At 36.7% G+C, this 16,979-nt stretch overlaps 2 protein-coding genes across 5 annotated transcripts; one reads left to right on the plus strand and one right to left on the minus strand.

Moving 5' to 3' along the window:
• Positions 1 to 566: 566 nt before the first annotated feature.
• On the minus strand, positions 567 to 8,076 carry LOC121777697 (acylamino-acid-releasing enzyme-like). 4 transcript variants are annotated; one of them, XM_042175042.1, is made up of 20 exons: positions 7,907 to 8,047; positions 7,646 to 7,730; positions 7,482 to 7,534; positions 6,078 to 6,250; positions 5,648 to 5,957; positions 5,158 to 5,379; positions 4,868 to 5,077; positions 4,648 to 4,722; positions 4,391 to 4,526; positions 3,800 to 3,951; positions 3,626 to 3,708; positions 3,416 to 3,537; positions 3,243 to 3,321; positions 2,304 to 2,481; positions 2,156 to 2,216; positions 1,924 to 2,046; positions 1,541 to 1,738; positions 1,252 to 1,320; positions 908 to 984; positions 567 to 813 (listed from the first exon to the last, which is right to left on the minus strand). In XM_042175042.1, exons 4-20 carry the CDS (start codon positions 6,226 to 6,228, stop codon positions 747 to 749), a joined length of 2,313 nt encoding a protein of 770 aa, XP_042030976.1. In that variant the 5' UTR covers positions 6,229 to 6,250; positions 7,482 to 7,534; positions 7,646 to 7,730; positions 7,907 to 8,047; the 3' UTR covers positions 567 to 746. The 4 variants fall into 4 exon arrangements, with proteins under 4 accessions (XP_042030976.1, XP_042030977.1, XP_042030975.1 ...); XM_042175043.1 differs by lacking the exon at positions 7,646 to 7,730 and having other exon boundaries at positions 7,907 to 8,023; XM_042175041.1 differs by lacking the exons at positions 7,482 to 7,534; positions 7,646 to 7,730 and having other exon boundaries at positions 5,648 to 5,954; positions 7,907 to 8,076.
• Positions 8,077 to 9,452: 1,376 nt separating this feature from the next.
• On the plus strand, positions 9,453 to 11,618 carry LOC121776102 (photosynthetic NDH subunit of subcomplex B 5, chloroplastic-like). Its single transcript, XM_042173236.1, has 5 exons — positions 9,453 to 9,691; positions 9,807 to 9,867; positions 10,917 to 10,979; positions 11,063 to 11,121; positions 11,231 to 11,618. The coding sequence occupies exons 1-5, from the start codon at positions 9,464 to 9,466 to the stop codon at positions 11,459 to 11,461; spliced, it is 642 nt and encodes a 213-aa protein (XP_042029170.1). The 5' UTR covers positions 9,453 to 9,463; the 3' UTR covers positions 11,462 to 11,618.
• Positions 11,619 to 16,979: the final 5,361 nt, after the last annotated feature.

The following is a 16,979-nucleotide window of genomic DNA, read 5'->3' on the forward strand; positions in this document are numbered from 1 at the left end:
AGTTTCCATATGTTAGTTATTGTTTACCGGTTATAATTGATATGATGGTTTAGTTAAAACAACAAGAATAACAAAAAATAGAAAAATATGGTCTCTGATTAACTAATGATAGATGCCTCGGAAAAATGCCCCGAATCGGAAACTAGGAAATATCGATGGACTTGTGGTCGGTTAACTCACCGTCGTTTACACCCCATATTGGTGTCGGATTTGATTGACTGTGGTGTCTGTCGATAATTTTACGCCGAAATGTTTCCATTAATAAAGTCTTTTTGCGACAAGGTTATTGATGACATGCAGCTTCTGTCGGAAATCCCTCAGTAACACTATTTATCAATGGATTCTCAGGCTTTATCGACTGATCAATTCCGTTGGTAAATCTCTATTTTGGTAGTCGTATGAGTATGAATAAGATTGTATTTTCATAATGCATTTAATTACCAATTGATAGTTTCAATATAGAAATTGAATTAACAAGGACGATTTGAGATATGTTTTTTTTAATATTTATTTATTTATTATTATTATTATTATTATTATTTAAAACATACTATACGCTTAAATAATTGATCCCCAAACTAACTGCAATTAGAGAAAATGTCGCATTCAGTAACTTCGAAAAATGACCTGAAAAACATGATACATAAAACTGTTACTATTTGGTAAAAACACAGAAGATCACAAAACCCTTCACAGAGATGAATATTAATGTCCAACAATAAGGAGAAGAATTTGATGCAATCTGTCTATGATTTGAGATGCTTGTTGAACCACGCACTGATATTCAGGTAGCTTTCGTAGTCCGACTGTGGCCTGCAACAACAACGATGTATCAGACTCATAACACTGCGTTTTATTAGGACACGAAGCATGGTTTCGACCACTTTATTAGGGAGAGATTCCTTACTTGTCAATGCCGTGCACATCATTGGGGAAGATGATAACCTTAGTTTCGACTCCTTTCTCTTTCAATGCTCTCGCATACTACATGACCGAAAAATCAGAACAAATTAGATGACACAGTACCAGAAAAGTCATAGAAAACTTGAAATCTGCATGCAAATTGTACTCAGATTTCCAGTGGCACGGCTTTTATGTATCGCAAAAGTGTGACCATCAAACAGTCAATTTGTTTGGCTAAATCGTGATATTCACACTTGGAACTTTACTAAAACGTGTAAGAAAACTTCACAGTGGGCATATGTATTTATATACTTCATTTTAATTCAAGAATATAGCACGAGGCCTTACCTGTATTCCGTTAGATACTGGTACGCGGAGATCTTTAGCACCAAGCAGAAAAATCGTGGGGGATTTGACCTGGAAAGAACTAAGAATTCAGCAGAGGACAATATTTCAAGTAGATCGACTACTGTATTTACATGTGACAAGATGCATCACTGTGTCGTGCAGACTAGAATTACCCGAGGTGAAAATTAATAGGACCAAAATATTGATAGAATTAACAGATTGAATTTTACGATAACTAGCTATTCTATTAGCTTAATTCAAAATTTCAACGTCTCCGCAGAATTCATACCTTTGAGACATGAGCAATAGGAGACTTGCTATGAAGAAGAGCCAGGTGTTCTGCAGAAGGGGATTCAGTGTATATAGTATTTCCATAACTTCCATAAGCCTCAAAGAAACACCAATCCGGAATATCAGATGTGCCGACCATTAGAGCAAGGTTGCATACGGGGTTCCTAGCAGCTGCTGCAACGAACCTTTCTGGTGCCTGGAAAGACGAGAAGAATTTCTAAATTTAGTAACTCAACTCCAAATAATAAGATAGATGAAGTCGGGATGCATTAATTTTATCTTAGGTACTGGTCAAGGAGCAGATTATAAACCCAAGTAGCCCAGAACAACCACCTATCACCTGAGTTGTTAAAAGACATAGTAGCAGAAGCGTCATTCTACCTGACCAATCAAATGTGTAGTCAAAAATCCACCATGAGAACCACCAACGACAAATATTTTAGATGGATCAGCAAGTCCCTTGCCAGTAACATAGTCTATTGCAGTGAGTACGTCATTCACATCCTGCATGAGCACCAGGAACGCGGAGCAGCCTCTCACATATCACCAAATCTAAAAAACAATTTTCTAAGGGGAAGAATGACTAATGATTCTAAATAAATAATAGTAGTACCTGGGTCCCGATGTGTCCTGGAAGAGATTGCAATGCTTCCTCACCAAATCCCAGAGAACCCCTACCACGCACCAGTTAAATTAGAGAGCAATCAAACCAGAAGCAGCTTTAACTTCAATTTAAATTTGGGGAGAGGGAGGGGGTGTACCTATAATTCACAATAAGCAAGCTATAGCCAAGTGCGGATAGGAAAGCTAAGGACTCTGAGTAGCTTGCCAATAAAACAGTGTGGGGACCTCCATGGATGACAACAATTAACGGATCCGGGGATTCAGACTTGCTAGATTTTGATGATACATATATAGCTTCAAATGGTTTGCAGGCACCTAGAACAAATTTGAAAGTTCATAGACATGAATGATTCAGAATATCTCGAAATCAATGTAATGACAGGCCTCTACCTTTCATAGACAAAATAATTGCAATAACTGACACTAAAATATTAGAAATCATAAATCCGTCCATTCATTACAAGTCAGAGTAGCACGACTGTGTTAATTCATATTTGTAAGACAGCTTCATCATCTATCTAGAGACAAATAAGTGAGTAAAACATTTTATATTTACGTGTAATTGTTGGTATCCTGCACTATTTCAGTTAATACAGTCTAAAGCTATACAGCCTCTTTCATAATGAACTTCAAAGCTAACACCACTTGCATCCTAAAAGCAAGTAGCCACGACACGTTGTATACACATGATCAATCACTCATATACTTAAAAAAATATTGATGGAATCTATGTCGGCATTTAACTTTTTCCAAATGGATACAAGAAGAAACATGCATAGTAAATCTGTTCGTTCATTTTCTGTGTAAATGCTAAAATTACATATCATGTTGCATTGCACCAGAATACAGACAGAAGTTGGTCAATATGCGGCTTTAAACTACACTTCACTATACCCATTGGTGGCTCATTCTGACTAAAGACTAAATGAGCATTGGGTGTCCAACTAAAAGCTACAAGCATCCACTATAAACCAGAAAGCAATATCAGAAAAATTATCCAGGCTAAAATATATAGTCATCTTCACCATTCGCTGCAACCAAATTAATACTCCAGACACAAACATCTTATTACGTACCTTTTGTAGGATTCTCAGAGACATCCCTGACCGGAATATTCAAGATGTCAAATTGTTGTGATGCCAACATCGATGAAACCTGCAAACGATCTCAGCATGAAAAGCATGACTTTGAGAAGCAAGAACAAATAAAAAAGAACTTTGAATTTGTATAATATATATGAATCTGATACCTTCTCAGAGCATGTGGTAAGCGGGCTTGAAACATCTGACCAACTCCATTTTGCATTAGTGGATATCTTTCCAACCAAACTCCCATACTTAATTTGAGGAATACTTACAGGACTGCTGCATACTTGAACACAGGAAAAATAAAAGATCATTTTGTGTGATTAAATCAGAACATGCATAGCCTGCTTCAGATATACAGTATTTTGTCGTACCAGCAATAATATTGTCAGCATCTATGGCAAGGATGTCCCACGAAGACTTTGAATTATTAGGGCTGATTCGTGATACTTGTCCACTGTAAAGCACAAAAAGGCATTATTTTTATCCCAGAGAAGGGAGATTATTAGGTATTTTATATTGACTATTCATCATAATTCTTGAGTTACCTTAATACATTCACTGAAAGTATTGTTTGAACACTACCCCAAATAGAAGATAAAACCATTGTTTGACCATCAGAAAGCCACGGCTGATCGAGTAACTTAGAGCAATAAAGCCCAGGAAAGCAGCCATCCTCAGGACACATGACAACAGAAACCTAAAGATAACAAAGAATAGGCAAAGAATAAAGTTGGGGGAGCAGATCATAATACACATGATTTCCGCAACGTCTACTCGGTTGATGTTTTTAACTGAATCTGCTCATTCAACTTCATCCAAGCCATTTAAATTCCTTTAGAATAATGAGTTTATGGTGGCATTCAAGCAAAATTTCCTGCCTCCAAATTTCCTTATTGATCCCGAAATGAAGACTTCAACACAAGCAATATTTGATTTTCTGTATTCCAGCAATTTAATATTTTACAGTTTTATTACAATGCAAGAGTTTCCTCCCATGAACATGACATAATGATAATGGATACAAGAATATTCTAATCAACCACAGGAACATATATCAACACATTTGAAATTCAATGAGATTCATATTACTTCGCTTATTCTTTCTGTTACTTGACATTAATAGAACATGAGCATACCACTTCTGTAATTTTCGAAGGATCGAGTTTCCCATGCAAAGGCCACTCAATCTGGTGAAGTGATTCAGTGGCCGAGTGTGCCCCAGAATCAACAGAAGATCTTGCCGACAAAAACACAAGGGATTTCCCATCTGGACTGAAAAATAGAAAGCAATTATTAAGAAATGACTTCTCTATAGGATGTTTCGCAAACTAAGGAACATTGAGCCTAGATGACACATTTAAAATATCAGTAATGTACTTATCAGCCGACAAACCTGAAACGGGGAAAAAATGCGCTACTTATGCTCTGGGTAAGTTTAATTATCAGTGAATCTTCAGTTGCATCACTTCTGAAAATAACAGAAATAAACCAAATGAGCGTGCCAAGCAGGTTTATGCCAAGCCAAGCGAAGAGAATTGAAGTTTTCATAATGTAAGATGAAAAAGAATGGCTTCAGTTAAATAAACTAGTAGTAGTATTATAATTTTAGCTACCTGGTTACACCGGTGTCTGATTTAAAGGAAGGAGCTTTGACTGCATACAGGGCGCAAGGCCTATTATAACAGTATTTGATACCCAACTTCCTCGTATCTGAAGGCCACCCAACAAAGACGAGATACTGCTGGCCATCAACTGATGGAGCCCATACAACTTGCCCAACACTTAACTCCCTCCCGACTCCAGCGACACCATGAACCTCTCCACTGCAGAATATTTGCTTTCAGTTTTGGTTCTGAATCAGTCAGCTTCTCAAGCATTAGAAAACATAATTAACAATGTAAACCTGTTAACATCAATAACAAAAAGTGCCGGCTGTCTTTTCCCAGAGTAAGTTTCTCCCCAGTCTTCTTCCCAATCACCTTGACCCTTCCAGCTACCACAATCATTGTCCGTAGAAGCCTCCTTTTTGAACCCAAAAGCATTAAATGTTGGTTTAGGGAGGTCTTGTTCCTCAGCAGCATAAGCTATGGCAGTTTCATCTGAGTTCCATGAAATACCCTCGAACCTGCAACCATAACTCAAGAAATTAAACTAAGAACAGAAAGGAAGGTAGAATCAGCCAATCAGGATAGATCATGGAGCTTCCGTTTCCCCTCTTAGATTATAAAACTCAACATTACTGACTGCTGAGGTAAGCTAAAAACATTTTTTTTCCTACTATTAGTATAGGATGCTAGAATAATGACTGTGAACCCTCTTACCCTCCAATAGTTATTCCACATTTTCTCAGACAGAATACATTATAGTGAAATTGTTCTATAGTGCTTGTTTACCATCCATCGGTATATACTGATCCGTGAATTTTGCGTGGAATAGCAAAGTCCTTCTTAAGTTCAGATGCACCCCATATTTCAAAGTGGGTTGGAGAGTCGCCTTCAGAATTTCGCACAACAAGAAGCTTTGATCCTGACGGAGAGGGAACCATTGCAGACACACCGGTCATTTCAACAGGGAATGGGGCCCAGCGAAAACTCACAGAACTGTCAGTCTTTTGCGATATATGACTGGTCAGTATTGACTTTCTCCTCTTGTTGGACAAAAGATCTGGTTGACCTATTAAAAACATTGCACTGGTAGAATCTTCTGCAACATATTTTATGAACAAATAGTTGAAGTCAAACTCAATGACGAAGTAAACTTGGGCATATGTGAATACTAACAGGCAGAAGGCAATAGCATGGGACGAAACAGAAGCAATCATACCATTCTGAGGTTTGACGGTCCATGCTTTATCGATGGTGGAGATTTTCGAAAATTCTTGAAGTAACACAGACAAAGAAGCAAATTCTTCTTGAGCGGCTGCATCTAAGCCTACTGGCACTTCTTTTGTGAGGATTCCACCAGCATTGTCCATTGCCGATCGAATTGACAAACCTCTAGTTGCAGCACATGCAAATCAAGATTACAAATTGGACATAAAATATGAAGTGTGGAGCATTTCTCAATGAACAAGTAAAATGTCACCATCTGATAAGCAAAGTAAAATCTACTATCAATCTACAAAATTTCAATCCACATGTAACTGTTTCATGAGTACAATCATTTAACATAGAAACCTTGATTTCCTATTCATCAAAATCAAAAATTGAAATTAATTTCCACAGGAACAAAACGAAGTATATCCATATGAAGCTCGTTTTTTTCTTTCCAAATCCCATAACAAAAACCTTGAAATTGAGAGCAATTTGAATTAAAACCCATAGCCAGGGACGGAGATAGCATAGGCCAAGCCACCGCTCCAGCGGGGGCTTGGCCGTTGTTTTCCTCCCAGAGTCCCCGCTTGGCCGTTGCTTTCCTCCCAGAGTCACCTACAGTGTATTTGGGTTTTTTACAGAGACGTGTATGGAGGAAGAAGATGGGAAAGAGAGGCAGGGGCAGAGGAGAGAGGAATAGAAATGACTTGTAAATTTGTAATTACTCGATGCATAGGGGAGAGAGCCAACTTTTATTTCCCTTTATTGATTTATGTGATTAAGAGTAGTAGGTAATTTCATTTCTTTATTAGGGTGATTATTAATTTAAGAATATATTACTACTCCTATCTCTAAAATTGTTTAAAGAATCAATTACTACTAATAAAAATAATTATTTGTCTCATGTTTATTTTCGATTTTTATGCCCATACATATTGATTTACTGATAAACCAATAAACCTATAATACACTCATACTTTATTATAAAATTAATATATAAAACGATGCATTATCTACTACTTTTTTCTATTCCTTCCGTTACTTATTTATATTAAAAGTGAACTAAGACTCCTAATAACGGCCGAACTAAAATAGTAAACCGAGACTTCTAATGACGGACGAAGGAAGTACCATTATGAATTTACATTTTTAATATTTGAAACGAGTCAAAGTAGGATAAGTAATCGCAGATGGTTGGAGTGCCATATTTAGGTCAAATTAATATTTTAACAACTCAATTTGCGAACTCTTAGGATATCAAGATATACTATAATATATGAAGATATTAGTATACTTGTGTATACTAATATTTTCTTAGAATTTGCAAATAAAAAATCCTAGATACACCACTAAAGACCACTAGAAAAGGCAACTGAGCCGCTATTGGAGATTCTAAGAGAATCGCGCGTCCTACCGTATTTATCGTTACATTTCAGCACCGGCTTATTTCAAGTTCTGGTTCCGTCCCTGCCCATAGCATGCCAAATGTATGAAACAATTCTCAAATGAACATTTCAACTAGGGAAAAGAAACATAATTGCATAATCACGATCAAGCTTCCCAGCTACAAAAACTAACCAATGACAACAAGGACTGCAATTTAACGGAGGCAGAGGCAGAGGCGACGGCGGACGAAGATCCGATGAATTGCCGCAGAATAATACTAACACATAAACACGAAGCTCTATTGCTTACAATTTAATAAAACAGAAATCGAGAAGAAACAGAGTTCAGCGTCATATACAAAGTGGTTAACTGTTGCATAGCGAATTCGCGAAATGAAAACTAAGCCATTCAAATACGTAATAAGCAATCTAATTGAGTGGAGTTAGGGAGTACCTGGTTGAGGGGGAGAGAGAGGGTGTAGACGAGGACAATTGTTTAGGTTTGGAGAAGAAAGAGTGTGAGAAATGGGAGTTGAAATTGAAGGATGATTGTGGATTTGTTAGTGATGTAGTGAGATGTAGTCTCAGATTCGTTATCATCTTCACCATTGCTTTTTTTTTGGCTTTTTAAATTTTTTAATTTATCTTCTCTCTTATTCGCTAGATTCTTTGCGCAGGGCAGGAATCGATTATTTTAAGCTATTTTGTTTTACTAATACATCCACATTTATCATTATTAAATCTATAAATTAGTTAGAAAGATGGATTATATTACTAACTATTTGAATTGTTAATTCTACTAACTCATCAATGCAGTGTATTAAAAATATTAACACGGTGATATTAAAATATCAACATATAATATCTACACAGTATATTGAAGTTCAGCAAAATTATGTGTTGATATTTTAATGTCATCGTTTACATTTTTAATACAATGCGTTGATGAGTTAGCAGAGTTAAATAGTTAGACACACCCCCTACGGGTATGTTATATTGCTAACTAATTCTTAATTGCTAGCTACAACTAAATGATATGTATTTGATCATTAAATTAACGCACAAGATCATTTAGTCACGGATATCAATTCAGTGTACAAAATAGTCAATTAAGGGTATTAATGTCAATTAACAAAAAAATTAGTTATAACTAACTTTTAAAAATATCTCAAAACTTTAAATGAGTATAACTATCTCAATTTAAATTATTTTTTTACATAACATATATCAAATTAAAAATAATTTTATAAGGATTCTAACAAATTCTCATTTACATATGTTCCGATGTCAAAATTTGATTTTTTTTTTTTGAATTTTATATGTTTCAAGTAACAGTTTTATGTCAATATAGCTATCATAATATGTCAATGCTAAATTATGTTGACATATTCATTGAATCTTATTAATATATTTAATACACTATATTGACATTTTGATCTAAAACCTTAACTTTAGTAGTTTTCTAATCTTTTGAAATTTAAATAAATGATGAGTTAACAATTGATTGCTCCCATTTATTCACTTCCTTCTTTTAATAATGAATGATAGTAATAAAAATAAATTTTAGTTTTTATTTAATTTACACAAAATAATAATACCAATAATTTATTCAATTATTGACTTTCATGCTTCTTGCTATATTTACTTTAATAAAACAATATTTTGTCAAACTATATATATATCATGATATTTAGAAGTTAGTTATGATCATACAAGCTTCGCTTCAGATGAGGTCTTCATGCTTTTGATAAAATGGTGCTCATATATTAATTTTGATCATTCAATATAAGATGATAATGTTTAGAAGTCAGTTTACTCTTTTAAGATATGATTTTATTTGAAATAATATGTTTTTTTTTATCTCTATTCACTAAGTGATTGGAAGTATAAAAGAGTTTCCAGTGGAACCACCAAATGCAACACACGTGGCAAAAACTAGAAATTCAGTTATCCACACGACCGTTTGGATAATCAAAAAAAGGAAAACTGAAACAAAATCAAAGCTTCGCAAATGGCGGGTACATCAACACTCTCAGTGCTTCTCTCTAATTCAATCCCCAAACCTTCCCGCGAAAGATCTGAACCACCCAAGCCCAGGGACCTCATTAATGGAAACGCACACTCGATTTTGCTGAAACTAGGTGCAAATTCAACGAAATTGCGGGCCGGGATGTCGCAAGTGGAGCCCGATCTCAATGAAGATCCCAGGGACCGCTGGGCAACCCCCGGAATTCTAGAGGTATTTGAATTGTTTAGAGTAACTTACAATAATCGAATTTGTTTGCCGTTGATTTTGAGTTTTAACGATTTTGTTCCGATTTTGCTTTTTTTGCTGGTTGGTTGATTGATTGCAGGAGGATTATGTATACGGGAAGTATGATGGCCATCACACATTCTTTGAGAGTGATGATAGAGGTTGCGTTTAATTTCACATTTTCTTCTGCATCACTATGAGTTTGTTTTATGTTCCTGTTTTAACTTAAGGAGTTTTAAGTTGTATCGTTAATTATGCACAAATTGCAATTCTGGAAACAAGGAACTGATAGATATTGTGATGAGAAATCACATTTTGCAGTCATTTTTACATACTAAGATATTTGGTCTTGGCACATTTTGAAGTCATTTTTAACCTAACTATTCACAAGTTGCAAAGAGGCTTAGCATTTCATGATGTTGAGTGTAATTAGTTAGCTTGTTTTTGGCTAGAACAAGCATCGTCTTAAGTAATCCTTGTGTTTATGCCCTTATTATCGGTAGTTCCTTGACTCGTAAGCTATAGGTCAATGCTAGTTTTTTCGTATAATGGAATTAATGAAATGCCCAAAAGAGCTCGTCATATTTTAGAAGAAAACAAACAACTATCATCATTACTGTTAACATGATGAAGCTCGTTCTGACCTCTAACTCAATAATATTTGCAAATAATACGAATGAATCTGAAGAATTGGCTAATTCGGGGGCACATGTGTTGATAAGATTGCAAATTGTGACAAAGGAAAGGGGGGAAATGAAAGAGCACTTATTGCGCTATGTGGTTTTTTGTTTGCGGAGGAGCTCTGATACTCGTTGTTTATGGTGTTTTTTTGAGTTCGCGTGGCTTGTTTTGTTCACCCAAATGGCAACCTGTCCAACATGAACTATGTGAATTATATTTTTTTTGGGCTTATCTGTGGTAGTTATGCATGATGTAAACAACAAAGTTGTTGATATGAGAGCTGGCCACGGACCTTATGCTGTTTTAATGCCTCTTCTTATTAGCAAATATGCATCTAGATATTGCTATGTTTGCTCAAGTTCTTGAGTTGTATTAGGCAATAGGCAATTGGTCTTTGATGAAAGTGCCATTTGTAGCTAAAATTAGTCATGTTCTTCGTCGTTCTCTACTTTATTGTTGTTTGAAATGCAAAGATAAAGCATGATTCATGTTGAAAACCATCTTTATCTTTTAACTTTGATTGTTTCAGGCTCTTTTTGGGGATCGATCGCTGAAGATTATGCATCAATGGATCCTCCTACAGGATTCCAAGGTATCAAATGAATATACTAATCAATATCCATGTTACAACAAATATGTAACAATGAGATTCCTAATTGTTTCTATATGACTCAGGTCTTATTTCATGGCTATTTCTTCCTGCTATTGCTGCTGGGATGTACTTTAATGTTCCGGTAAACAATATCACAGACAACATTTATGCTACCTACGTATCACAATTTTTTTGTTCAAATGTTTCTCCGTCCTGTTCTGATAAGTGCTTCGTTCACACTAAACTCGCAGGGGGAGTACCTCTACATCGGTGCAGCTGTATTCACTGTAGTATTTTGCATTATCGAGATGGACAAACCTAGTGAGCCACACAACTTCGAGCCCCAAATATACAACATGGAGAGAGGAGCTCGCGACAAGCTGATATCCGATTACAACACCATGGACATATGGGATTTCAACGAGAAATACGGGGACCTATGGGACTTCACAGTAAAGAAAGATAACATCACAAAGAGATAATAAGCTTGTGGTAGGAAACTTGTATATCCAATAGGTACATAAAAACCTCTATTCATCCCCCTCGCCACCCACACTCTCGTTATTGCTTTCCTCTTTTTTGGTCGATAAAGCCGCCCAATTACTTGAAGAAACATCAAGAAATTAAGACATTGAACAATCTGTTTATATCTATGTTGTCTTACATGAAGCTGATGAATGAATGAATGAATGAATGAATCTGAATATATTAATGTCTCTTGCTTGTTAGTACTAGTAGTTTATGGTGATTTTAGTTTGTTCATGTGAACAGGCGGCTGTCTTTACAAAAGATATTTGGAAATTTAATGATTGGATTGCCTTGTGAATACGCCAAAATCAGCCAGCTTGGAAATTTGATACCAATCTTGTCTTTTTCCATTCGAAATTTCTAAGGCCATCCACAACGCTGTTCCTATACCGTTCCTATACCGTTCCTTAAACCACTATTTGAGGGCCTCACTGTACTTTTTACTCCATTCCTTAACTAAGGAACGGAACCTGCAACCCTCTGTTCCTTAACCGTTCCTTAAATACTATTCATTCATATTTCATTTTTTTTATTTCCAACCAATTCAATTTAAATAACACACTTTAAAAACACACACTTTATTAAAAAACACACAACATTAAAAAAATTACAACTTAAACTTAAAAAAATAAAAAGCACACAATTAAAATCCTAAAAAAATAAAAGTACACAATTTTAATAATTTCATCCGCCAAAATTTGCCCAAATGTGCTCAATTAGATCATGTTGGAGTTGGGGTTGGGCACTAGAGTCGCGTGTCCTTGCACGAATGGATAACCGTTCTTGTATAGACGGATGCGCTCCACTTCGAGGCGGACTACTTGCGGTTGAGCTTCCGGGGGATTCGTCGTCGAACCAATTTCCCGCCTCGGGTCCTTCGTCTTGGACAATCATGTTGTGCAAGATTATGCACGTATACATGATGTCGACCATGTTTTCCATGAACCACGTACGAGCCGGGGCTTTGATGATGTTGAAGCGCGCTTGGAGAACCCCGAACGTCCTCTCCACATCCTTGCGAGCAGCCTCCTGCTTCTGCGCAAAAAGAGTTGCTTTGGGTTCGCAGACCCACTGCACGTCTTCACGAAGGTAGGCCACTTCGGGTAGATGCCATCGGCGAGATAGTACCCCATTTTTATAAAGCCGGTTGTTGGCGACGAAGTTGATGGCCGGCGCTTACAATCCAAACTTCGGTCAAGAGGTCGGACTGGTGGAGCACGTTTACGTCGTTGTTCGACCCGGGGACCCGAAGTACGCGTGCCAGATCCAAAGGCGGTAGTCGGCAACGGCCTCAAGTATAACGGTTGGTGGGTGCCTTTGTGGCCGCTCGTGTAGGACCCCTTCCACGCCACCGGGCAATTCTTCCATTGCCAGTGCATGCAATCGACGCTGCCGAGCATCCCGGGGAATCTGTGCACTGTTTCGTGAAGGTTGAGCAGGAACTGACAATCGGTCGTGCTTGGCCTTCGGAGAAATTCGTCGGTGAAGGCTGCCCGACGCCTTGGCAGAATTTGAGCAAGCACATTCGCCCAGTGCTGTCTCCGATGTGGAGATATTCGTCGAACATGTCGGCCGTTTGTCCAGTCGCAAGCTGGCGGATTGCTGCAGTACATTTCTGCGCGTCGTGTGGCTGGGACGGCCGACCGCGTCGAACCCTTCCTAAAAGAACTCTTCCCGGGCTGGCAAAGTATTCGCGATGTGGAGAAATAACGGTTTCCCCATGCGGAAACGGCGACGGAAGTACGTATCTCCCCAAACCGGGTTATCGCAGAAGTAGTCGCGTACTAACCTTGAGCGCTGGCTCCTCCCGTTACGATTGGAGGTACTTACGGGTAGAGTCGTTGGGGCGGAGCGGCTTCTTCCGCCTCCCGTCGTCGATCTTTTTCAAGTGATTGTTCCAATTTTGACGCATTTGTTGAGATTGAGGCATACCGCGAAACGGCGTCGTTTGCAGGATTGTTTTCTTTTGATAGAAAAGTTTTGATTAAATTTTAGGTAGTGGAGATAGAAATGTGTAATTTGTGAATAGTTTGTTGGTTTGATGGAAGTGATTTGATTCATGTCTCTGTCTTTGGTTTTGTGTTTAAAATAAATCGTGCTTTTGATGCAACTGATTTTTGTTGCCTAACTTGTAACCAAATTTGTTTGTACAGCTTATAATTTGTTCTCTTTATCTCAAATTAGGGAAGCAAGAATCATGTTAGTAATCACAAACAACCTATTTTTATAGTAGTGGAGTGGTTGAGTTCAATGATGCAAGAAACATGGCAGTAGGGAGCCCAGAAAAAAACAAAGAAGGAAAAAAGAAAGAGATGTAGAAATGGAATGAATTGATTTTATGTCATTTCACAACTCAGTTTGTGGGGGATAAACCTCAAACATTCAGTGGCTCCTGACAAATAATTCACCACCCAATCATAACTTGAAAGGTCAATTAAATATTAAGAGAATATTTGTCAAAAATAATTGTTGCAGATAGCAGCATTGTTATATGTTGGAAATATGAAAATAATCTAAGATTATTGGCATGTGTTGGAGTAACAAGTTTTCAGTTTTGTAGTAGTAGCATAAATAACATGTGTTAAATGTAGGGTAGGGTGAGTGGTTTTGCTAAATTGATGAAATTGAGCCACTTGCAGAAGAAAATGGAAGTGATTTATGGCATGGTTGTGGTTGGGGTTTGAAAATGGCGCCTACTAAGATTCTTACCACAAGAGGAGTTACTCCTCTCCATGTAGTAACGAATCCAGAAAACGTTCGTTGTGGGGTCCGATAATATGAGGGAAAGGGAAGTGCAAAGTTTAAGATTACAATTTTATTAGAGTATCCACTATAGGCGGACAGGCCCAATAGCCCCGCTCCTTTTTTTGTCCACAGCTCCAGTTTATTTGTCCGCGCCTACAAAAAAAGTTGTCCGCAACTATAAGGTGAACACTTACAATAGGGGCGGCGCCATTTCCGCAGCTAAAAAAAGTTGTTCGCAGCTATAAATTCAACTGCGACACCCTGCATGTGGGGTCGATAGCATCTCGAAACTCAAAATTTAATATTACAAAATTTTGATACTCCTCAAATTGTTGGCCATGTATAGAAAAACTAATAGATCAGCTCATAATTTAACACAATTTATTGTATGTTGTTGTAGGTCAAAATATTGGATCGTTATTTCCCTAAAGGCGAAAGAAAAATTGTAAATGATAATATTCACAAGACCAATTTTTTCCTCCTAAAAGATCCAGTTGTCCTCCAAGTGGACAGTATATTTTTCAAATTGGAGATTAATTCCATACTTATAAAAAATTGAATATTGAAATTAGGATAGGATTTTGAATTCTTGCTGACTAGAGGAAATTAATGAACTTGTATCCAAGTGGAAATTGACATGTATCTTTTGAATATTCGACTTCTTTTGGTAATTGCGGATTTAATTTTATAAAATAGTTTCAATATCCTTACTTTAAGTTGGGTGAGAAAAAGACTACACAAAGATAGAGGAGTTTCATTATTTTGATGTATATGAAACATTTACAAGTCTATTCTACTATTCAAAATGTCTAATTTACATATCAATGTTCAAGTTTCTATTTATAAACAAACACTAAAGGTTTGAATCCCACAGAGTTAATTTGTCCAGAGCCTTTGTCCTAGCGGCAAGGAGCTTAGACATTATTACATGAGGTGTCGAGTTCGAGTCATCTTGACATCAGTTGTAATTTCCTCTTATCTATTGTATAAGAGTTTATTTGTAATTTCCCCCTTATATTGGAGTTAATTTAAAAAAAAGAATCCCACAGAGTTAATTTCACGAATCCACCAAAGAATAAATAGATAGTCAAAGTAATGATAGTAAAAGATACTCCAACCATCCTGTAATTTCCTCTTATCTATTGTATAGGAGTTTATTTGTAATTTCCCACTTATATTGGAGTTAATTTTAAAAAAAAAATCCCACAGAGTTAATTTCACGAATCCACAAAATAATAAATAGATAGTCAAAGTAATGATACTAATAGATACTCCAACCATCCATTGAGCTGTTAAGAATGTTATGTTTAGTAAGTTAAATGGAAAGAAAATAAAGTAAGCGAGATAATAAAATAAATAAATAAAGAGAGAATAAAGTACTATAATATAAAATAAAATAAAAAAATAAAATATGAGAGAATATAGTATAAGAGAGAATAAAGTACGAGATAAATTATGTGGATTTTGTTTAAAAAAAAAGAAGAAGAGATTACTCAATTATAATGAAATTAAATAATTCAAAAGGGAATAAGATTCAACTATATGGGACAAAAGGAGTACTTCAAAATGTGATATATCCCCTTTATATATATAAACCATTTTGATGTTTATTGTTATCATTTCAAATTTATTATTAAATAAAAAAAAGTTAAACTAATTTTGATATAGTGCTACCCGTATCGATGTTCCGTCAGTGAGAAACTGACGAGGGAAGGCCCGTTCGTGGGAGTGTGTTTCCGTAGAGCAACAGAAATCCAGCACCCACTAGGGTTTGGCGGTTTGTTGTGTTTTTGCGAGAAAAGAGAGAAAAATAATATGGAAAATCCTAATATTGATTGATGATTTCATTTTACAGAATCCCATTTCATAATATTCTAGGACTTTAGGTTGGTTCGACCTTCTAAACATCGTGGGGAAAGAATAAAAAAAAAGAAAACTTGAAACAGAACTTTTAGATTACATTAATTATAAATTGCTCAAAAAGAATTAAAACAAAATACTACTTAAATAAGGAAACTCAAGATATATTATATATAATCTTGGTATCTCTCGGGGCCGACGTGTTCACCGTTTGGGACGGCCCTTGCTCTTCTCTCTCTCCTCCACGAGCTCGTCCTCCGTCTCGGTTGCCTCTCTGCTCGCACTCGGCTCTTCACTCCCCTCATTCTATTCGGAGACCACGTCTACCTCCTCAGATAGCGCAACTATATCCACACTCAGTGGCGGATCTAGGTGGGGTCGGGCGGGGTCGGCCGACCCCACCGCCAGCCGTGGAGAATCGCCGGGAGACTCCCTCCATCGCCCGCCGACCCCATACTCCGCACCTTCGACCCCATCCTCAACACCCATCCGACGACGGCCTGCTTCTTGCTATGAACTGGAGTTTAATTTCCTATTAATTTTCTATTAGTTGGGCTTTATAAACTGGATCATCTTATTTTATTACTGATTAAGTTATAGCCTAACTCATTTTTCACCTTGTATTTTAACAGAATTTCCAACATTAATTCAAGGTTTCATATTAATTGAAGTTGAACAAAAACCGTGTATAAGTTTCAAGTTTCAACACTAATATTGATAACCTTTAACTCACTTTTCTATAATGAGTATTATTATTTTCATTCTTTTCACTTTGGGGGTTTCAGTTTGCAAGATTGTATCTGGGATTAAATTTAGTGTGTTTGGTTCAAGAGATTCAATCTCACAACTCAATCCTAAATGAATAAT

Source organism: Salvia splendens, chromosome 18, assembly GCF_004379255.2.
Source record: "Salvia splendens isolate huo1 chromosome 18, SspV2, whole genome shotgun sequence".
Lineage (NCBI taxonomy): Eukaryota > Viridiplantae > Streptophyta > Magnoliopsida > Lamiales > Lamiaceae > Salvia > Salvia splendens.